Source organism: Haplochromis burtoni, unplaced genomic scaffold (genome assembly GCF_018398535.1).
Source record: "Haplochromis burtoni strain Fernald_Lab_line unplaced genomic scaffold, NCSU_Asbu1 Contig_277, whole genome shotgun sequence".
In the NCBI taxonomy this organism is placed as follows: Eukaryota; Metazoa; Chordata; class Actinopteri; order Cichliformes; family Cichlidae; genus Haplochromis; species Haplochromis burtoni.
Window position 1 is genome coordinate 508,416 of NW_024582638.1, and position 23,768 is coordinate 532,183.

The following is a 23,768-nucleotide window of genomic DNA, read 5'->3' on the forward strand; positions in this document are numbered from 1 at the left end:
AAAGTACAGTTTCATCTTGAAAGGTCTCGGAATCGCTTTTGTCAGATAAGTCTGTCTGAATGGTTGGCAGCGAAGTCTGCCGCGCTTGGATACCGTATCCTTTTACTTTACTCCTCTTTGTTGCAGATTGAGACAAAGTAGACCTGTCTGGCCCAGGCAGACAGGAGCCACCTATAGCCCTGAAATGCAGGATGAGTCATTTGGAACATTCCGGAAAGGATTTCAACACCCCCACCCCCCCTCCCTCCCCCTTGTTTTTAATTACACACTATCCTATTCCCGTCTCAGGGCGTCAATTCCACACGTATTTTCAAGCTGCTGGGATGCAGGTCAAGCTAACTGGGGAAGCTTTAATGCTTTTCAACGTGCCCAAAGTGTAAAGGCACAAAAACTCCAGACCTCCCCCACCCCCGCCCACTCTCATCCACCGACCAGCACACACACACACAAACAAACAAACGCCTTCAAATAGCATTGGTTGCACTCAGTCGGTCCAAGTTATCTCAGGTCAGTAATTGAGATGTTATCTTCACAGGAGAGGATGCACTCCAGGGATCATTCAACACAGCTTCACCACTCATTTCCATTTGAGCTGAATCAGCCCCCGCGGTCCACCTCCTGCCCTGTGATTAAAGCACCTCACTATTGTCAGCTGATGCAAACCAGCTTCCGCTCCTGTGGCAGCTTTACAGCGCTGATGTTCTACTGTGGAGATTTGGCTGCAATAAACAGTGATTACGCTGACATCACTCAAGGCAGAGGTTCTCCTTCACTCAGTTTTCTTTAGGAAAGATGCGCACGTCAGCAGGCCCGTTGCTTAGTGGGTGGGGACAATATTTCCCGACTCTCCCTGCTTTCTTTGTGGTTTATCTTTCTATTTCAGTGCACTGCGAGGAACAGATAAGTCACGTCAAATGGCAAAACAACATCACGGTCAGAGTTATGAAAGCGGCTGCAAGCTTCGGTCGATAGCTCACCTTGATTGCAGGTTTTCCCAGTGAAACCAGGATGGCACTTGCACTTATTGGGTCCCACGCAGTCTCCATGCTTACAGCCAGGCTGGCACACAGCTGGTTAAAGGAGGATTCAGAAGGGAAGAGACAGATCAGCGCAGCGCCCTGGAAGACTACGTGTACCAGATCAGGATGACAAAGCACTTAATCCTACTGCTTTTTGACTTCCACAACCCCTTGGCTGTAAATTTACTCCCAAGTTACAGCAAAAAGACAGCGCGATGCCTCATTCATATAGGAAATGTGTGTGTTTCTCCTTGTGTGACAGTCATATTATCATTGACTAATGATAGTGGAAAAGCCATTTTCAGCTAACCACATAGTAGTTGTTTTTTTACTTTGCACAGTGCAGGATTCGGGAGAAGTTTTATTGTCCTTGCTGATATTAAATTATTTCCCACTGTAGAAAATAAATGAGACGTTTGACCTTTTTTACACCCGGCAAAATTTAGATTCTCGTGGCTTTAAAATGCAGCGCTGATATTTACTCTGGCATGCCGCCAACAAGGATTACCTAGGTGAATAATATTTCCCTCTTAGAGCGAAACTGAAACAATTAAGCACCAAAATAGCAGATTATAATTAGTTTCTCATTAAAGAGATCTTACATAGTGCGTGGATAGTTGATACTTTGATTGTGTACCGAGACGTGGAATTAGAGCTTCCCTGGCTCTGTTCTGTCTCAGTGAGCTGGAGGCTTGCCCTGCTTATCTTACTGCGCTTGCTGCAGCTTGCTGCTAAGCACTTCTGATACACCGAGTGTTACTAATTTTCATTAAAAGCTTCATTAATTATGTCATAATACAATACCATCAGAGGACTTAATTACCAGTGTGGCAGAAGAAGCAGTACACCCGAGTCTGTAAGTGTGCGTGTTTAGGGAGCGAGAGAGATGTTCTTTTGGATAGTATTCATCCCACCAGCCAGTCTGTTGTTTATCTGGAAGGATGTGATGGTATACTGAGCTTATTTGTGCTGATAAAGATGCAGGGCATGCTTGTTTTGGTGATGTCCTGCATACAGCACGGCAACCCCGCACTGAATCCAGCAAATAAACTGCATCAAGGAGGATTTATCTCTCGCCTTAACCAGTCCGATCTCTGACAGTTTTAGCTCAAACACAGCTTAACTGATTTCAGTTTGGTTGAATGGTCAGACAAAAGACCAAAGACATCACATATATTTGTTTATGTATGTGTTTCTTCGGGTATCAGTGAGTATGTTTTTAAAAACAATCACAGAAGAAAGTGATCCTGAAATTCAGGTTTTGATAAAAATAAATTCCATGATAAATCTGGAATTTCCAAAGCTCAGTGGGAGACTGAAATACTTGTAGCTGTCTGTGATACTGCAAGTTTAAAAAACTGACAGATCAGCTGAATTTAGGTTAGCCTGTGCCACCATGCTGTGTTTCCTCTTTAAAATATAATGGAATAAAGTCCAGTGACTCTGGGTATTTGTATGTATATTTAACATAAAATATCTTTTGATTGAAAATATCTAACTGCTCTCTGTTTCAAATGAGATAAATATAACTTCAGCGCACCGACTGACGCCTGATACAAACGTAGAAATGGTTGAAGACTCTCTCTAAGTGAAATCCATATGCTAAGAATTCAGTTACATCTTTCAGAATTTGCAGCTAACCTGGCCTATTCATAAAAAACAGTAACTTTAGTTACTCAGGTGCAGGAATTCAAAGAGAACAAGGTAATGATATGATTCCTTTAACTGATCTAGATAACTACTCACGACTCATTCCACTTTATCAGGCTCCGTGACTGAACAGAATGAAAAGCAATGTAAGCCAACTTTGAGCTTGTGATATGAGTCGGGTTGTTAACACACCGAGCAGTCAAAGTTCACATTTACAAATTAAAAGTGGCCCATTCTTGTTGGAGGACATGAAACGTGCTGCACTCTTCCGGAAGCAGAAGTTTGTTAGACCCCGGTCTGGTCGGCGGATTAAAGGAAAGCAGCTACTGATGTCTTCGTTAGAGAGCAGCCAAGTGAATGCTCTGTGTTGTTACTCCCCTCCAAGGAGGAGGACTTGATTGGAAAGATCAGAGGCAACCATCAACAGGCTTTGCCTTTGAGGGTATTTTTAAGCCTCTGGCCTGGCAGAGAGATCAGGATAATGACCGGTGTTCATTAGCCACAGCAAAGGACAGGGAGCACTAAAAATGGCCCCACCAGCTGGAAGGCCAAACATAGTGAGTGTAATCCTCGTTCCTTGAACGCCATCAAAACACGTCAAGTGATGACACACTTTCACTTTGGTTTACATCAGCCATTCCTCCGGACTCAAGAGAATTGCTACTGATCCTTGTGTGGACTGTTTATGGCGAATAAGCCTCGTGTTAGTGTAACACATCGGTTCATCAACCTAACGTGGAAGTAATTACTAGCAAGTAAGGGATAACTTGCGGCTTGTTTCTTTTTGATTAATGACATATAAAGCCAACTGAGATCAGGAAAGGCAATTCTGAAAATTGAGACACTATAATAAGGAATATTTGTAATTTTAATTTTGTATATGATCAAACTCTATCCGTTTGCCTAATAAGTTCACCGTTCCTATAAGGAGCATCTCACTCCGCTCGACCTTGGGATAATTGACTAGGCGATGCTGTAGTGAGAATCCTATTTATTAGGGAAATATAAACCCATCCAAAGTTCTTACACTGACAAGTCGCGGCACATGTTCTGTTAATAACGCTGCATCATAAATGCTTGAAGAGCCCTATTACTGATATCAAATTTAAGAAACATTATGGATTTAAGCTTTAAGGGGCTCATTAGTATTCCAATGGATTGACCAGAGGGGTGTTTGAATATTAAAAAGTTACCAAAGAACTTGGGAAAAATTCCTGTTAGACACTGGGTTCAGCTGACACAGGGTCTGCAGAGTGCAAGCTGTGTGCGCAGAACTGAGGCCAGAGGGAAGGAGATGGTTACTGCCAAGGGGTGGAGAGGTGTTACTGGTTTTGGAAGCGGGTGTGGGCTTGGCTCTATAAATAAGTGAGTGAGCACAGGATTCAGAGGATGTGCCCCCAGCAGTACATGTCAAGCAAGATTATTTCAAGAAACATGTGGAGCTAACCTTGGGGCAGGCACCTTATCCCGACTACTCTGTGAGTTAAGGCGAAGAGAGCTGCAAAACAAATAGCCAAATAAACAAGATTGCAGGCATTGTTTAGTCTCTGGGGGAGCAAAAAAAAGGAAAACAAACAAACAAACAAACAAACAAGCAAACAAACAGACATGATGTTAGAGGGCACAGTCTGGTCATTGGACAAGCAAACATTCCTGGAACGCGCACACGGTCTGGAATCACACATATGCCTTGTTGCCTCTGGGGACGTTTGGAATACATGATTAATAAAAGAATAATTAGAAAAACGAGTAAATGTCCTATTATTAAAGGAGGACATCGCTCTTATTTAAAGCGTTGAAGGTGGAAGTGTTCCTTAACATGATGTGAAACAGCGAACTTATGGCTCCAAATGAAAAATACAAGACTGCACTGCAAAGATTATTCATTTTAAGTTCCTTTAAATCACTCAAGTGAACATGGTTCGCCTTCACCTCTAACAAGCAAACCCTTCTGCCTCGCTTTCACCTCAAACGGGCGAAAAGATGTATTTTTTTTTTTAGCGGAGCCTTTACAGCCCGGCGATAATGAAAACAGCGAAGCAGACAAGGAAGCCACACAGACAACCCCGATAAACGATCTTACTTAAACTGAGGTATCACTTTTCTCCTTTCACCGCTCGCTTGTTAGCTCACATTACCAATTCTAGGCTCCTGCCTTAATCCTGCGCGCACCATTTGAAGAAACAAAGACTGCACTCAATCAAACAAAATCCCGGCCTCAGTGAATCTGAAAACCCCGCAAGGACCTCGGAGGAAATTATAATGTGTGATCTATTTAATATGGAGATGATATTCAACCCACGCCTTTAAAATGCAGAGAAAATCAGAACACGTCTTCGGGCCTGGGAATTTCGTAGCGCTCGCAGGACTATCCGAGTTAATATAAAAAAGGTTAGCACTTAATAGTAAGCCCTGTGTAATTACGGTGCAATTTTCACAACAATTACCGTGTAATTTTACAGAAATCAAGGTGTAATTTTTTTCCTCCTAAAAAATACATGAGGGCCTGGCAACTGGAAGCTTTAAAGGAACGAAGAAACAAATTATTTTTTAAGTTATGGGCACTTTCTGGGGATTGTAAAAGAAAGGAAACAGAAATTATATCTGAATACGTTTTTATTTAATGAAGACTTTAATGGCATTTAGTGGTAAGTGAGAAATTAACTAGTATTATTTGGAGTGTGTGGTGTATTACAGTATCCCAGCCTCCATTTACTATGATATTTACCTTTTAAAACTTTAACAGTGTTTTTTGAGTTGTTTTTTCTTATCCACATATTAAGGGGCCTAATTTCAATATGACTGTAGATTCGAGCCCTGATAATATTATCAAGGCGAGCCAAGTGTGCTTATATTAGTACAGCACAGCTCTGCAAATACCCATCTTTATTCTCAATGACACATGTTCTCGGTGTAGGGTTAAGGATTCCTTTTGTATAAGAAACCTCTATTATGAACTATGGATTGAGAGTTTGAAGGGTCAAGCAAGCCATTGCCGGGTTGCAGCTTGAGAAGGCTTTCAGAGTGACCACAGCAGGTACTAAAACTCAGGTTTTAGCCTTTTCACAATTTCTCCTTTACATCTTTTTCTTACAAGTATGAGGCTTTGGAGAAGATCCAAATTACTGAAAAAAAGAGATTATCCATGCAAATGTTCCTGTCTGTGCATTACATTTATGTGACTAATGATAACATTTGGCTAGGGTGTGATTATGTTCAGGCAATTAAATCATTTGATCAGTGAAAATGGAGTTTAGGTAGGGCACAGACCTCTGTCTGCTCTGTCCAGCCACTCAGATTTTACGCCCTCGTGGCTCATTCCCGCTGAATGCTTTAGCTGTCATGCAAAAATCATCGACAAAGAACTTCTTGAGCCAGTGAGACTGTTCCCATTGAACGCTTAGAGACTGGGATGTGAAAATCTAGACACTGGGTGTATCGAAGCTGAACTCTCCATATTGATGAGTTTTTCGCACTGCGAAAGATGAGAGCTGGACTTTTATTTGTCTCATTCTTCCTGACACTGGCAATGACTTCCTGCCCTGACCTTGAATCCTAGCACTTGCATGAGCACGCAGAATTGTCCAGTACAAACTTCCCTCAAACAAATATAATAATGATGTTTTTAACCATGAATATTTAAGTTTTAATGGAATTAGATTCGTATTTGATACAGATGCGAATCACCTGATAAAATCTTTGATAAATAACCGAAGACCGTGACTGACTGAGAGGACCGTGTGGTTACTGACGCAGCCGGGATCAACTTGTTTAAAAAATGGCTTTTACGCGTCGTCCTCAGTGAAACAGAAAGGGAGGCACTTTCATGTGACCAAAGTGAAATGCATTTCACTGGAAATGCAAATGTTCGAATGCTCACAGTGGCAGTGAAATGTTCGCGATGGCAGCTGGTTGGAATAAGTAGCTTCAAGTGTGGCTTTGCCTGCTGGATGGCCTGTCAGAACATTATGAGTGCAGCCTCAGTCTGCTATAAATCTAAAGCTCATCTCTCTCACACACGCCCCATCTGCCTGATTTTCTCACTTGTCTTCCCATCCTAACGTCTCACCTCCACTACAAGAGCAATCACCTCCAACTCCTTCCCCTTAAATCATTTCCTCTACACCCCAAGATTTTTACTTTTACTCCTTTTTCCTCTTTTTTCCTGCACTTGGATCTAAGAGCTAAGAAAAAAAAGTCAGGGTTGATCCATTAAGTTTCTCATTCTTTGAGAGAAGTCGCGCAAACCGGCTGCTGAGCTCTGAGGCTGAAAAGCCACAATACGATAGCTCCAGCCTAATCTCTTCCATCTCCACTAAAATTTACCAAGACCTGAAATCTGTGACGACTGCAACCCGTCACACACATGCAGAAAAAGGTACGCTCACATGGACACATCCATGATTACCCACAATTTCTTTCTGAAACCTTCCGCCTCCCTCCTCTTAGGTTTAAATCAGCACCTTACTGACTTGATGGAATGCTGATTGTAGTCTCAAGTGAATGGATTTGAGCTGTGCCCACTCAGGAGCATTGAAAGCATTAAGGCGAGCACTCACCGAGTGATTTAACTCACGGAACAGATACGGTTTTGTTGGGAAGGAAAAGTGGTAAAGCAGCAGCTTCATATGGTGGTTAAGTTCAAAATTAGCTGATATTTTTGGCCGAACATGGAACATGTGGGATTCCAGAGCAACAAAGAAGACATGCTCACACACTGCTGTTTGGCTGGTCAAGTAACCGATGCAAACAGGACTTTAATGTGATGTAACTGGTTTATTTAGGGTTTGAAGCTTCCGTGCTTCTGTAGTTATCTTCATATTCTTTACATCCTCAGCAAAAACAAATATCTATTTTTTAAATGGGAAGCTGTAAAGGCAGAGAGCCCAGTACAAATGCACTGGGAAGTACTGGGCACTGAGATGGCTCACTCCTGCCAGGATTACTGCTGAATTTGGCTCTGTGTTCAAACAAATACATTTGAAACAGTGGTGATTTTTCCTGTATCATTCCAGCACAGATTTTCTAGTTCAAGTGTCAAGGCCTTGGGAAAAGGTAGGAGGTGTTTTTGAACAAGGTCAGCTACAGTATAAAAACTATTTCAAATTCCAGCCGTGAAATCAAACCCCCTCAAGCTGCGAGTTTAGTTCCGTCCTCTAAACGATTAGTATGACTTGCTCCAAGTGTTTATGTAAGAGCAACATTATCATATTTTGTTACTAATAGACGCAAAGAAAGAGGTGGATAAAAGAAAAGACCTTAGGTTAATCTGCCTAGGCTGCAAAGGAATACAAAAACAGTGCATTGATGAACTCAAGGAACACTGTTCGTGTTCTTTAGAACAAAAACTCTTTTACATGTAATGGGAGTGAAAAACAGCTGCTAAACTCAAAGGCTTAAAAATCTTTCAGATTAGCAATAATGGACCTTTGGACTCAACAAACAGCGTGTGGCATATTTTCTATTAAACAAACCAAAAATACAGTGAATAAAATTAGCATGGCATGGTGAGCTTCAACAAATGAGAAAACACATCAAAATATGGTAATTTAAGCAATGAGAAACACAAAATGAGTCAACTGTTGAGTGAATTAAACATTATTTCAAAAAGCAATAAATATGTGCGCAGTTAGAAACATCTCTTGGCCCTTTTCCACAGCAGGAACTTAACAATCTGAAGTTGTGTGAGGTCCTGCCTTTCCTTTCCACTTTATTTTACAAACATTGTAATGTTATTCTTTATTTGAAAATAAGGCATAATTTTGAAATATTATATGCCAATAAAAAGACAGCAATATATAAAAGAATTATGTTTATTTTCTTTCATTTTATACACAACCAAATGAAAATCAGGCAAAGTCTTTTAAATAAGTATGTGTATGTGTGTATGTGTGTATGTGTGTATGTGTGGGGGGGGGGACCTAAACATATATTGAATATCAAAAATAAAAACTTGTCTTATGTTTGTTGTAATGTTGATTTAGTATTTGTATCACATCCGGTTCATTTCCAAAATTCGGATGAGATTAGAGAAATAAAAGCTTAGCTAGCAGCTAACATTGTAGCAAATACTGACATTGTTTCTTGCTAACATGGGTTTTCTTAGTTGAGAAGACTGTTGCTGCTAGTAATTCACACCCTGATATATTTAGATTTGTTTTTAAATGACAACGAGCTGATTTAAGGCAGATCCAGTCAGTTTAGTTTTATGACATCTCCAGCACCACACAGGTTGCTAGTGGTGCAGCTAACTTAGCTTGGAGGAAGCTAACAGCAAAGTGTGAAATATTTCGAGGCATTTCACAACAACAGTTTTTATTTATATTTATGTATTTGTATATATTTGCATCGGTTTTTAATTTATTAGCAAACTACGATCGAGTAAGTTGATATGACTGAGAAGCTCAGATGAAGATGTTTTCTTTCCCTGACTTGCTCTCTCTGCGGTTATGTTCAGCAGAATGCTTCTTTAGAAGCCTTTGCTGAACGTATGGAGACGTAACATTTTGTTATTTCACTTCATCTGACTTTTGTAAGCTGAGTGTTGCCTGAAAAATTACTATTCTTCCTGACAGCTTATTCATTTATTATTATTAACTCAGCAGTGGCTTAAGCCAAGGTGACTGCATTGGATGAGAGCTGGAAGTAGCTGGATCGGTGCCTTCCTGATCACCGCTCACATATCTGTAACCAAAAACGTTAGTGTAGATTCTCATAAAGCCCGACAACAGAAGGAAACCAAGGCCAGATAACTATGTCGCACAATTTCCGTTAGTATCATGTGATACATACTGGAAACAAAATGGATTTTCCCCCAATACAGAGATCCTTGGTGTTATCAGAATTTGATCCATTTGGTCATTAATTTGGGGGAATTCCAGAAGACCTGTATGCTCAAATTACCATTCAAATGGGCCAACACAAAGCTAGTGTGCAACCTCTCAGTAGTTCAGCTCAGCTCAGCAGAATCAGCCATATGTACATGCTGTATAGGCACAAATAATGTGAAAGCACGAAAAAGGCTGGACATAACATGGATGTAAACAGTAAGCTTTTGTAGTAATTAATGGGAAGCGTGTTCATGTTAATACATGGATGAAATTGCTCCAGTTAGTTAAGAAACATCTAGAATCTTTAAAGATCATCATTAACACATTGTACCTTGGGTTTCATCTCCAGGGCTTGAGCGTATACTTCTTCGTAATGGCCCATGTGAGGTCTTTTGCCCTGGCTTTTTGCTTATCTAAACTACCCAGCTGTTGGCTTAGCACACACACAGGATGAGAGCGCTATTGATTTTCTCTTGGCAAGGAAGCGAATAAGCATACCCACTTCCCTAACCTTTTTAATAGCCGCTTGGTAAATTCTTGCCGTGGAAAAGGCCTGTTGATGTGTTACCCCTTTTCTTTTATTAAATGTCCACAGCAAAGCAGCAGGCGTACCATCAGAGCCATCAAGCCATGCAAAGGATCTGATATTTGCGAGGCACCCAGCCAGTGTCTAAAATCCACTGGTATATTCACACATCCCTCAGTAGCATGGAGTAAATATGTTGATAATGTGAGATGAAGCATTCAGTGTTACACAATGACAGGACACATCCTCTGAATCCTGATGAGTCAAGTTATGTACACCTGACAACACCATGGACTATGTTAACATCACTGTTTGTTTGGTTTTTTTTACTTGTTCATGCACTGCCGGCAAGCTTATGTTTGCACACTTGTAATCTATAATCAATCTCCTATCTCCCCTTTGAATGTGTCCACCTGCAGCTATAGTCTCGCTCATTAAGGCCACCCGCAGTGTGAATATAAACCTCCGCCGCTCCACCAGCGATCATCATCAATCTTTCCTCAAAGATTGTTCCAGGTGCAATGCTCCATTAGCTGCATGTGTTTCTGTTGAGACAATCTGCATGTGTATGTGTGTCTGCGCGTTTCCCCGAGCCTTTGCAGCATATCCTCAGTTTAACAGCATCTATGACCTCTCCCTCCTCCCTCTAGCTTGAAACCCCGCAAGCTTGTTAGCTCCCGTTTTGCCCCCCACCCTCCGAGCAGCACCAGCAGCGGGCACGGTGGCACTCACGCTGGCAGTGACCCCAGGAGCGACGAGTCCATCCCCAGCAGCAGTCCACACGGGCCCCATATCGACACAGGCCATTGGATGATGCCATCTGCCGTGGCCACCTGTGAGTGGATAACATAATAGGTTCACAGCCAATTAAAACACCTTAATGAAAAGCCTTTTTATATTGTTTGGAAGGGGAAGGGTGTGTGATTCAGAGCTTTCATGAGTCATTTTCCTGCTGCAAAGAAAAAGAACCAGAAGATACATTTATGACTATTTAAATAAAAAAAAAAAGGCTTTTTAACCACTAGGTACAGTGAGCACTTATGGCAGTCATACTAATAGCAGGTACAGCAATGAAAATAGACACACACGAAACAAACGAGTACAGTTATGTTCACATCAGGTAGATTAAGCACTACTGCAAAATGCATGAATAATAACAAATAAAGAAAGCCGGGTCTTTCTTGATAGTTTTTTTCTAATGTTTAATTTCCTCATCTAAATGTAGAGCATGAAGATGGATAAGGTTTCTGAACAGATTTAAAACCCTTTATTATGATTTAAATTCATTAGGGCGAAAAATAAAACTGGCTTCGCTTGACTAATGTGGGGAGAAAAAAAGTTTCAGTGCATAACAGCTCTTTGATTATGCATCAATCCTAAAACAGTCCACTTTAAGTGATGTCTATTTGTTTATTAATGTCAGAATGTGATGACAAATCTCATTTATTGAGGACTCCAGGGTGCTGTCTCTCAATTTCACTCCCTTTTTATAAAAATAAATCAGATACTCTGTTTGTGTAACACAAAGAAACAGTGGCAGCAAAAGAGTTACGTTTGAAAAGTGGTAAACAGAAAACATTTGCCACTTTGCTTCTCAAATATCTGAAGGGGGTGAAAGTGACAAGTGTCAGAAAGTCGAAGACTGACTTTTCACCGCTTCGCCGTAGCAGATTATCTCCGAATCATGGAAACAAAACTGACAGCACATCAGCTCGTGTTGGTTTCTTTAATGTCAAACTGGAGACCTGTATTGAAAGCCTGCCAGGCCCGATTTGAATTTAGCCTTCAGTGCGTGCATCGCTACGCCGCTGACACGCACATCTGACAACACCACATTACTGCTGTGTTCACTTGGCTTTCGGGAGCTCCTGGAAAAGATTAGGGACTACGCGCTTCCGGTTGTCCTTGAAAATACAATATTTGCCTCCAAAATGGCAACTCCATGACACTGGAAGATGGTATTATCTCTGCTACACAGAGATGATAGGTAGGTATTAGTTCTTATACACATTCTAAAGTAGGTTATTTCCCCAAACACAACAGTTCCTCTATGAGAAATTAGAGCCGGATATTTTCGTTACACTCTGCTCCATTCTGTTCAGAGCAAGAAATAGCTTCTTGGCAGACCGCGTATGTGGATTACCTTTTTTATCTGTACGAGGGCCGACCACATATTTATGGCGAGAATAGAGTGAAGGAATGAGCCCATTTAAGGATACTGAAGAAAATCCAAGGCACATTCTTTAAGAGCCTGGCGCTCATATGCTACCTAAAATCTGAAACAATAATAAACGAATCAGTGGATAGGGAAGATTTGTTGCAGCTGACTGTTTTTTCCCTCTTTCTTCAAATAAAGATGACAATGTTTTTAACCAGTGGGACATTTTTATCGTCATTTATAGGAGGTGTGAAGCACATGAGGAGGTTTGCACAGATCACTGAGTAAATCCAATACAAGAAGAAGGTTTTAATTGCACAGAAGAGCTGGAAAACGCTGTAATCCTGCACAAAACAAAGGAGAAGTTCACTTCCTTTACGTGCTTCACACAAAAGACACTTTCTTTTTGTCTCTCAATGAGAAAGTGAGGTTGTCGCTCAGTATTCAAGGCACATCCTCTGCTGCTATCCCTGCCTGTTAGTGCCTCTATGCCAAGATGAGGAAATGCTAATGCTTGCCCCTGCTGCCAATCACCTCTTTGGAGAAAAAAAACAAAAAACAGACGGATGCTAAGTGAGAGTGGCAGATCCAGGGAAAATGTTTGTCTGCTGCCTGGTGAGCGGGAAGTCAGTCAGTGAAGCACACAGTATGGGTGAGGAAATGAGGAGGGGAAGGAAAAGGAAGCAAAACCAGAAGAGAGGAAACAAATGAAAAGAATTGCATGAAAGCAGTAAAATAGGAAAGGAAAGAATAGGAACGGTCTGGACAGCAGCCACATTTCTCAACCTGCCTCCCCTTCCACACTAGAAGCTTGCTGCATAAAACAAATTAAAGATGCTTCTGCATGAGGCAAAAACCCTGCTCGTTGACACCTCTCAAAACATCTGACAACCTCCTTTGACATTTCAGTGATATTTGGATTTGGCGACTGGAGGCTGATTTCATCCTGATGTTTTGAAAGCTCTTGTTAATTGCTGCACAAGGCAATCACCACCTTAGAATATGGAGGCATCAAGTGGAAGGCATTTATGCTGCTTCGGCTGCACCTGTTCCCATATAACCTAATGGCCTCACATTCGTTTGTAGCCTGCAAAGTAATTATCACATCGAATGACTCCTGTGGATGTGCAGATTTAGTATCGTAACAGTTTTCATTTTTATTTCTGACAGTTTTATTACAAAAGCATATTTTCATGTTCACGTCATAATCTTCAGCACACACGCGTTGTGCCATGATGAAGATGACAAGAGCAAAAACTCGACATTTTTTAGATATACAGGGCTTTGTAAAACACACAATGATAAAGTCATTTTTAAATTTCAAATGGGAAAAGGGAGATTAAGGGCCAATCACTAGACTAAAGGCTCAACCCCTCTGCTCTGTGCAGGGTCTGGCTAATGTGAATGTTGTAAATGATCCATAACTAGTTTCTGTTAACAGACAAGCTGCTGTAATTGGAGACGGAGACAGAAGGTAATGAGTAAAAGGCGAGCTTCAGAAGTGTAACTGAGAGAAGATTAAGATGGCAGAAAGCAATGGCAATTTATTTATTTATTCACTAATAGAGATTGAGGAAATGTTTGTAACAGAATCTAGACAATAATGAAATGTGTTTAAAAGTATGTCCAGCTGTGTGTGGTGGCATAAATAATAATATGCACGTCTGATGGTCTGGTAAGCGACAAAGAGGAAGGTAACAAAAACAGCCACTGGACCTACCATATCAAACTTTTTATGGACCTTTATGATATATGTTGCAAGTATTTGAAGAGCATTGCTTTGACATCAGTCAGAAGCAGCTGGTCTGCCTATACACCTATATAACTGACTTAAGTGACATCAGTGATGGCTATTCATGTGCTTTATATATCAAGATCAATGTAATAATTGGAGAAAAAAAAACTAATAGTAGCAGTAGTATCTGCACATTTTTAACATGAAACTGGTTGAACTCTTACATTACATAAAGGAAAGTTGTTTTATTCTTGAGATTTTAATATTGGCACACAGTTAAATATAATTCCTAAAATATTCTTCATCCCTTTTCCCTACTAAAGAAACTGAATTTATTAAGTCAACCATCAGTAATATCGTCACAAATATTCACAATGCTTGTATTGACTCTGGTGTAATCCTCTCAAATATTGCACAACATTTTCCTCTGCTACTCTTCACTGATCAGGTAGGGCATTAACACGGAGAGGGGGGCACAAAGAAATACTTTTCTTTTTTATTCTCAATTCAAATATTTAGCTTTTATTAAATAATTATCTGAATCTTGCGAACAAATGACTTTAATACCTGGTGGGCCGGTCTGTAGTAAAAATGCCCAATTTTTTGTCCCAGTCCAGCCCTGCACGTTAATACTGGCAGTGTTACCATGCCAGCTGACTGTATTTCATCATCAGCCAGTGTTGTTCTTCATACATCAATATTACCAAAGTTTACCATAAGGCAGCATAGAAAGTATTTACTTGCTTTCAGGTTTTATTCAAATGTTAGTCTTTTCAGTTGTTTCCCCACTTTTTTCCTGTTTCAAAATCAAACACCAGTTTGTGAGAAGATTATCTTCTTTTCTTTTTTTTAACAGGCATTGATTTTGCATTGGCTAATTTGCCAATTGTATGTTAAAAATGTTCGTATTTTAATATTCAAAAATGTTTTTGCCCAAAACATATGTGCACTACATGTCAGTAAAAATACTATGCAAATATTGATGTCCTTGACTGCTGAATAAACACTGACAGAGTATATCTCTTGTACTTTATCAACGCAGTATCTAAAAACTTTGCACCGTAGTGGTTAAAATCTCATTCTAATAAGAGTTAAAAGCGCATTCGGTTATTAGGTTTACAGGGTTATTGAATTATGGTTAACGGTTGGTAGAATTGTTTTTAACATTATCTGCCAATTACATCTGCCACCCTTCTCCAAATCTGTGCCCCTACCTGGCCCCCCCAACAAAAATTTTCTAGACACGCCACTGGGCACACGGGATTATAAGGGGCACTGTCGATTTTCAGAAAAATCAAAGGATTGATTTTAAGTGTGCCGTATTTTCCAAAAAACACGGTAATAACGACGGCCCGCTAGCATGCTCTACCAAAAATAGTGCTTTGTTGTGTATCTGATGGACGAAAGCCAAACCAGTTCTACACCACTGAAGTTGCAGCATTTTTACAAACCAATTCTGGTTCATTCATTTCATTCAACGATTTGCTTTCGCCCTTCTCATTCTCCGTCGCCGCCATGTGCGTATGAAAACAAAGGCACTGCGCATGCGGGTTTTAACCATATTCTATCGCGATATTTCATTTTCTTGTCGTTGCCCAACATTATACCGGTATTACCGTGAACGGTATGATATGGCCCAGCCCTACTTGTAAACAAATCTTCAAGGAAATTATTTAAAGTCTTTCTTCTTGACACCAGCTGATAAAAATACATCTTCAAAGCATCACAAGCATGAAAAGTTCCCATACAGTGGATATGGATGGTATTCATAGTAAAATTGTACCTGAGATACAAAGATTGTCAATGGTGACAAAACAATATATATGTGTACATGTATAACAGGTTGAATACCACCACAATATGGCTTTAGAAAAAAACAGAAGCACTTGTATCTCTGTTCTTGAACAAAACCAAAAAAAACCCCACAATGATCTATTGATAAAACTGGCACATTCTTCCTTGGTTTTTTAAAAGTGTTTGATTTCATATCCATTGCAAAATATTTCCGAGACTTCAGACTCCTAGATTTTGAATATTTGGTTTAAAAATATGTATCTTTCTTTCTTCTTTTCTCACAAGCTGGCGGTTGGCAAAACCAATACGTCTCTGTGGGTGCCGTAGGGTTTCCATCTTGGTCAACGATGCACTTCCAGGCCTTGCGGACTCTGGCCTTGGCCTTTGCTTGCTCAAGGTTTAGACGTCATTGTTTAAGATCGTCTTCAATTTGCTTGATCCAAATCTTCTTGGGCGCGTCACACTTGATTCTGCAGTGGGCAGGGTGCTACTGCAGCAGGAGGCGATATGGCAGGCGATGGTTCCTAATGTGGCAGATGTGGTCAAACCACTGCAGTCGTCGCTTCTGGATCAGCTCTTCCATTGAGGGCTTCTGGTGATATTGACTACGTATTGCGCTGTTGTTGAAACAGTCACGAGGGCCACTCGGAGAATATGACGCAAACAGTGCATTTGGAAGACCACGAGCTTGTTGACGTCGTGCTTGAGGATGTCCCAGGTCTCGGATCCATAGAGAAGAATGGGCAATGCCAGTGTGCAGTACAGACAGATTTTGGTAATGATCAGTAGAAAGGAAAAACTCTAAATGAAATATGCAATATGCAAAGTAACACTATATATGGAGTCCCACAGGGATCAATATTAGGACCACTCCTCTTCCATTTATATATCAATTATTTTGTTAACTAACCTAGTTTCATAAAATAAAAATAAAACTCTAGAGTCTCCAAAATATTATAAACTAGGACACCTGGTTGAAATGCAATAAACTATTGTTAAATATTATTCAAACAAACATATTTTAACCAAGCAGAAACCAAATAAGCTGCACACAAGTATGAATGTGAGTGTGAATTATTTCCTGGTTCACTGTGTTATCCCTGTGACAGACTGGCAATCTGTCCAGGTTGTACCCCTCTCTTGCCCTATGGCAGCTGGGATAGGTTCCCGCCCGTGACCCCGAAATGGATAAACAGAACAAAGTGGATAGATGAACCGAGAACCCAATTAATGTATCCAAATACATGGTAGGGTTGTCAAGAGGGTAAAATTTACGAAAATTTTGGGTGGTTGATGTTGACGAATATCTGAATTTTAAGAGGTTTTTGACAAATTAATGAAGAAATAATCTGAATATGTTGATTTATTTTTCAAAGGGAGACACCTTTTCCCAAATGAAGCTCTTCTAACCTTGTATCAGTCTCTGCTTGAGTTTCATTTTTACTGTTAAAATATTACATTGTGTAGCATTTATCCTACTTATTTCAAGAGATTGCAGATTTTACAAACTTTTCACAACTCCTGTGTGATATCTTATTTATTAAAGTATGTATAATATCATATTTAGATTCTCAGTGTATTCTTCCTCTCACACGAAAGTCCACTGACCCAGAATGAGCTTGAAGAAAAAACACAACAGCTGCTACTAAAACATGTTTGATTCTAAACCGTGTATGGTTTTTTTCAAAATCTGAAAAAAGGTTCAATTTAATGTCCATGATTAAATGAATCTATACCACTAATCTATACAGCAGATTAGTAGAGTGGTGTGACTGTTAGATAGAAAGCACTGTGATCTAGAAAAAAAGAGTTTTATAATATGTGTGTGAATGGGTGAATGAGACATGTTGTATAGAGCACTTAAGTAGAGTAGAAAAGTGCTATGTATGAACCAGTCCATTTACCACGTGCTGCTGTGTTGAATTAATGTTTCTGTAATTTAGGAACCTTAGAGGACAATATTTTTAGAGATAAAGGTAAATATAACGACATTTTTTTTTTCATGTAAATTAACTGATGTTTAGGAAGTCTCATTTCACAAATGACTATTTCTTATGTAATTATGTCTGAAAACTGCATTTTACCTGATTTGTGAAAGTGAACAGGTTCATGGATCAACATTTTAGAGATTGTTCATTCCTCTTGTATGTATTGCACAAAGACCCACGAGTGTTAATGACAAAAAATAGCTGGAGCAACTGGAAGTTGGTGACATTTTCAAAAATTGTATAAATAATTTAAAATTTGGAAATAGGTCTGTAGCGTTTTTCTTTTGATTTTGTTAATGTTTTTAAGGAGCAGGATGAGAAAGTCAGTAATAAAATGCAGCCAGATAACAGAGAGAAGATGTGGGGGAAATGACTGGCAGACTTCTTAATTTATATGGTGCACGCGACTGATTGTTTCAATTGCAAACACTGGCTAGAGTCTCCTTGCGTTCTCTGGTATTGAATAATCAATTACAGCAGATGACTGGAAGAGCATTTTTATAATGGATGGGATTCAATTTTCCATAAGCAAAAGAGCCAAGAGAAGTGGACATTTAATGGTTTTCTCTAATTCCTGTCTGACAGTGAATATATTTCTGTTGTGGAATGTTGGTTTAACAAAATAAATTAAAAAGCCGCTGCAACCCCCCCCATATTTTTCTGACATTTTGACCAAAATATTTAATCAAGAAACAGATAAATAATGTAGACAATCATTAGCTGAAGCACTATTCATTTCTGTGTGTGGATATCCAAAGGAGATAGAGGTCAATGAAATGTGAAATTAACATTATGCAAACAGCAGATAGATGATGCAACCACACACGCACAAGAAAAAAGAAAAAGGAAATGATGAACAAAAGTGCATTATGAGTTTTAACTCCTACGAGGATGGTGGGCTGCTTGTTCAGTGCAGTTGGAGCAATGATACAAGAATCTGCTGAGATGCAACAGGTTGAGGATTATTAAATTAACCATCTCCCTTCGAATGTTTTCTTCCTACACACTGATACAGTATATGTATATGAATTAGTATAACATATTTCGTGTTTTCACTAATCTATGAATTTACTCTACAGCAGTTGTGCAATTCTACACAATCTGAACTTGAAACTGAGGGTTTAATGCAGTTCATCAGCAACCTGTTTAATCATCGCAACGCCACGGCAATGTCACATTTGAACTTTCTGAAACATTCATGGGTTGCAAATTAGGACTTACCACAATCAACAATGGGAACTACAGTAACACTGCACAATAGAGAAGACCTTTTTTTCTCATATGTATCTTGTCCTCTGCCTTATTCTACTGAATGAAAAGCTGGCATATCAAATGGACGTGAGCATAATACCTGCATTTATTACCCTGAAGCCCTGAATAATGATCCCAAATTGCACTAAGCCTTGAAGGAACTCAAGCAGATAATTATTACCCTTCATGCATGCTGTGTGACAACTCTTCTCAAGTACAGAGTATAAGACAAGGTTGTTCCTTCAGAACATGACAGGTTGATATCCACTGTGGTGACACCATCCTTCTTCCATTGTTTTACAAATGGATTCATAGCTGGCCACTATCCTTTTCCTGACAGCGAAGAGCTGAGTCAGTCTATGGCTCACAGAGGAGCAATACAGAGCGTGAATAATCCAGGTCCATGAACTTACATGGTCTGCATTCATAGCGATGATAATCTAATCAAGCTATCATCCATCCGTGACCCCTAAAGTATGCAATGCAGGATTTCTGACTGGATTTTTATCACAAACAACCACAGATGTTGAATTCTTCATCAGCATTAGAGACTTGCTCGAACCTGCCGAGCTCAGATGAAAGCAGGACTTTGTGGAGTCAAAAGGAGTCTGCTGTCTTAATTAACCGCTTCAGCCCAACCTATCAGCGGCATCATTGACTCATATCTGAGGCAAAGATTTATATTTAGAATGAGCAATTAGTCGGTTTATCCATCTGCCATTAAAAGCCTAATGGACAGTATTCACTGTGTGGCTGAGAAAAAAAAATCAAACTCTACCACCTTTAATGATGCTGTTTACAAGAGGGTGGGGTGGTTGTGGATTAGATGGTAGGCAGGGTCATCTACCAGTTAAACGGTTGGTGGTTTGATCCCTGACTTGTCTAACTTGGGCAAAGTACTGAAGCCACAGCTGCCCCCGATGTGTGTCGAGGAGGTGTGAGTGTGAAAATCAAAGAGTGCTGAGTACGGTGGCCCTTAGGGATCGACTCCAACTTTAGAAAACACCAGCGAATTAAAGAAAAATGCTGCAAAAGCACACAAATAATAAAGGAAGTGATTTTGGAGGAAATGTGATGCAAAGCATCGCACTGAGACGTGCTTAAAAGAAACAGAGGACTCTTCTGTGTTGTGAGGGAGAAAAAGATGAAGGTTATATCTGTTCTGATCACATGATAATATTGTGGATGTATCCTTGTTATTATTAGTTTTCCATTATTGTCTTCCCAAAGCTCACGTATCTTCTGTTGTGAGCTTTTCATTCACACTCTTCTGCTCATCCAAGTCAGGGTCGCGGGGGAGGGGCTGGAGCCTATGCCAGCTACCATAGGGCAAGAGACGGGTACAGCCTGGACAGGTCTCCAGTCTGTCGCAGGGCAACTGGCTTCTTTGTGTTTTTATTCAACTTCAATTGTGTTTTGTGTGCTTTTGAAGTATTTTTCTATTTGCTGGTATTTTTTTAAGTTGCAGTGCGTTTGACCTCTCAAGGCCACCGTACCTTAGGCACAGAAAAAACAGCTGCAGGAATGTGTGTGTGATTAGGTGCCTGAGGCTTATAGTACGAAAGCATTAATTTACCTTAAAATTACAAATATCTATCTCAATCTTAAAATGTGATAGAGCTCACTCTTTTTCTTTCCTTATTAACGCGGACTTCATTTAGCACTTTTGTTACAGTGAATTCTGTAAGGATTCACAGAAACAAGCTCAAACACTGCAAACAGTCTTCTGCAAAACAGAAAAAGAAAAAAGTGCTTAACAGATTATTTTATCTGCTGCAAGTGATGTCAAAACGGTCAAAGACTTCTCTTTGCTGGTTAACAATATATACTCATGTATTTATCAATGTTAAACTGTGTTACACTGTACAACTGGCTGTTCACACGGTCTACTGTGCTGCAGACTCTGCCAACAGAAAACAGCGGGGCTTAACCTTGCTGGAACTATTTTCTATTCTCTTCTGTTTTTGTACATTGATTGGTCCGTATACCTGAGTTATATATACCAAAACCTTTTTTTCATTTCTTATAATTATCGAGACAAGTGGTAGCAATCTGTAAGGGTTTCACTGCCCGTGGAGCACTTATTCCAATACAAAGTTTTTTCCACTCCCACGCTGTCCTGTTTGCTTCAAGAAAATGACAAGAAGATTAAATACCAGGTGGAGCAGTCATATGAGTAATAACAGAAAGTCTGCATCAGCTGTATTCTCTTACTGCAAGCTTTTTAATTTCTCATATGTCATGTTAGGTGTGACAGCATTAGTTTAATCCAGGTTTCTTTCATACAAAATATAGCAAGAGGACTCTTTTTATCATTTCGCTAGAACGCAATAAAGACAATGCCCCACTCTTTTTCACGTTCATTGACATGTACAGCAGCAAACACTGAGAAACCTGCTGAGCTCCTGATACAGGGTGAATCCACCAGTGTTTTCACACTTATTTTCAAACCGTGGAAGCCTGAATGTGCGTCTGATGTTACAATACCAACATAACCTGGCACCAGTCCATGCTTTGGATTATTACTGAGTAGGTCTGGTATGTGCTGCGTGAGACTTCACAGTTTAGTGATGTCACTGGGGAAGTATATCCTCTTTTGTATGTTTTGCCTTTCGCTTCGGCACTCTCCTCTGCTGTATGACATGTTCCCGAGTGTGCAGAATAGAAAAGTGGCAATAAAAACAGTTTTTAGAGACAGAAAGGCGGGTAAACACATTACGCGCAGCTACAGGAGACCAAATTTATTTTGCCAACGATGCCCGTGAAGGACCCTTCAGGACTAGATGGATAAGCCTGTTAGGAACGCTCTCTAAAAGGTAATAAGTAAGGAAGACTAGGTAATAAATGGTTTTTTTGCTTGCGTTCGGTCTCGGGGGATATTGTCTCAATGAATTAATATTGAAGCGGGGACTCAGGCCAGAGTTTATACCCATAAAAATCAGCAAATTATGGTCATGGTGACGAGCCACTCCATCAGCAGGGATGTTAATAATGTACAATATGCTGCTGCTAGGTTAAAGTAAATGATTATTACACCAAGGAAATATGTGAGCTAAAGTAAAGGGCCTCCACATCTCATCAGACTATAACATGTCAAACAGACATTAGCCATAGTGATTGAAAGAAGAAAAATCTCCTAAATAAAAATATTATGTGTGGTGGCAAATAGTGAAATCTACCACTCTGCATTATTCTCTGTCCTCTCTTTTATTCTGTCTCGCACACAGACACCCTTTTAGCCTTGCAGAAACCTTTGATACTCCAAATTGCTTTTTTTCCTCAATACTTTTTGAACATAGACGGAAAGTGAATTGAAAGAGCTCAGGAGGGGGAAGGAGAGAGAGAAAAACGCTACACTTCAAATGTCAAAATCTATTAACAAGCAGGTGGAATGGCAGTTAGTCTGACAGAGCCTTCTGAAATGCATGCATACTGTTTCAGTAACAATTACCTCCAATAAGCTTCAAAGTTTTTCATTTATTTGAACAAACGCTGAACACGGGAGAGGATTCGGCTTTGGAGCCTAGCCTGGCTGACAGAGATACATGAGGAAAAATAAAGTACTTGGCAGCATTCTCTGCTGGAGATGTAGGAAATTTGGCAGTAGCACTTTGTTTGTGTAACTCTCACCATTTGGACGGACTTCAGTCCAGCTTTTTTACTTGAGCTCCAGAAATCTATCTCAATATGACAAAAAAATAAGAGACGGAAAATGTTTTTTTTCTTCTTCACACGGTTAAGAGCCTCTCTAATAAATGATCAGAGACAAGGAGCAAATAAGTATCCTGACTGATGGAATTACTGTGGTTCAAAGGGTTAGACCCATTACAACTCAATATGCGTGGCTGTTTTTTTCTAAAAGAAGAAGAAGAAGAAGAAACAGCCACTATCCCTCACGCTAAACTCAGATTCACCTATAGGCAGATGGAAATCTCGGACACGTGCATTCTTTGGGGTCTGGCACGTCTTCACACACTTCGTGGGATTCGTGTTTGAACATGATCGCCGGGCAATGTGCTGTCACATCACTTTATAATCAGCCTGACGTCTGCACAAGACGAGAATCGCTTGTCGAGATGCGATATTCAATTTTCAATTTTTTTTTTTTTTTGCAGCGCTACAAAAGAATCCAAGCTCAGAGGCGCAAAAGCACAAGACGCTTTGGGTGCACTTGGATTCATTGTTGAATGAAAATAAAAGTTGTGATCGTGAAATTAAAAAAATAAATAAATAAAGCGAAGACGCTTGATATGATTCGACACTCACTTTCACGGGAGCAACATGTTTTCAGTTTTGGAGAGCTTCAAATAATCCACAGCAGCTCGCAACCAAAGTGTCGCCTCGAAGCGAAGGCGCAGTTTTCACACAAATGGATGAATCGCATTCTGACGGGTTCTTTATCAAAATCAGCCTTATCGCACAAAAAGCCTTCGTTTCTCAGCCTGCGTGACCCTACCTGCCATCGAAGTCTGCACTTGCTCCAAAGCTGCAGCTGCACAGCAACATCAACTTTATCCATAATTCCATGATTTCGGGAGTTACGCGCCCACGCTGTTTCCAATTCTCCGTAAATCCAGAATCACCGGGTAGGAAACTGTGGAGTAAACAGCGACACAACAACAACAAACACACAGTTTGTTTCCTCCTGGAGGTGCGCGGGCAGGAGAGGTCTGACGGCGTCCTTCAGACTGTTCATCTGAGATATTCAGGAGGAGAGAAGGCAGCCCGATGCCTGGAAGCAGAGTGACTCCGATGAGTGTGCGCGCGCGCGCGTGTGTGGAGCGGGACGCACTCTGCCGGGAAGAGCGCGCACAGCC

At 40.2% G+C, this 23,768-nt stretch overlaps 1 protein-coding gene across 6 annotated transcripts in view; it reads right to left on the reverse strand.

Moving 5' to 3' along the window:
- Positions 1 to 23,768, reverse strand: part of npnta (nephronectin a) — a 56,894-nt gene extending 33,126 nt beyond the window's left edge. Inside the window, exons 1-4 of one of the 6 annotated variants that reach the window (XM_005940013.3) lie at positions 23,408 to 23,768; positions 10,758 to 10,858; positions 4,117 to 4,167; positions 978 to 1,070 (exon numbers count right to left, since the gene is read on the reverse strand). In XM_005940013.3, the coding sequence (XP_005940075.1) occupies positions 978 to 1,070; positions 4,117 to 4,167; positions 10,758 to 10,858; positions 23,408 to 23,478 (316 nt within the window). In that variant the 5' untranslated portion in view covers positions 23,479 to 23,768. Of the gene's footprint in view, positions 1 to 977; positions 1,071 to 4,116; positions 8,556 to 10,757; positions 10,859 to 23,407 lie in introns of those variants that run through there. The other 5 variants (XM_005940015.3, XM_005940014.3, XM_005940016.3 and 2 more) reach the window with 5 other exon arrangements.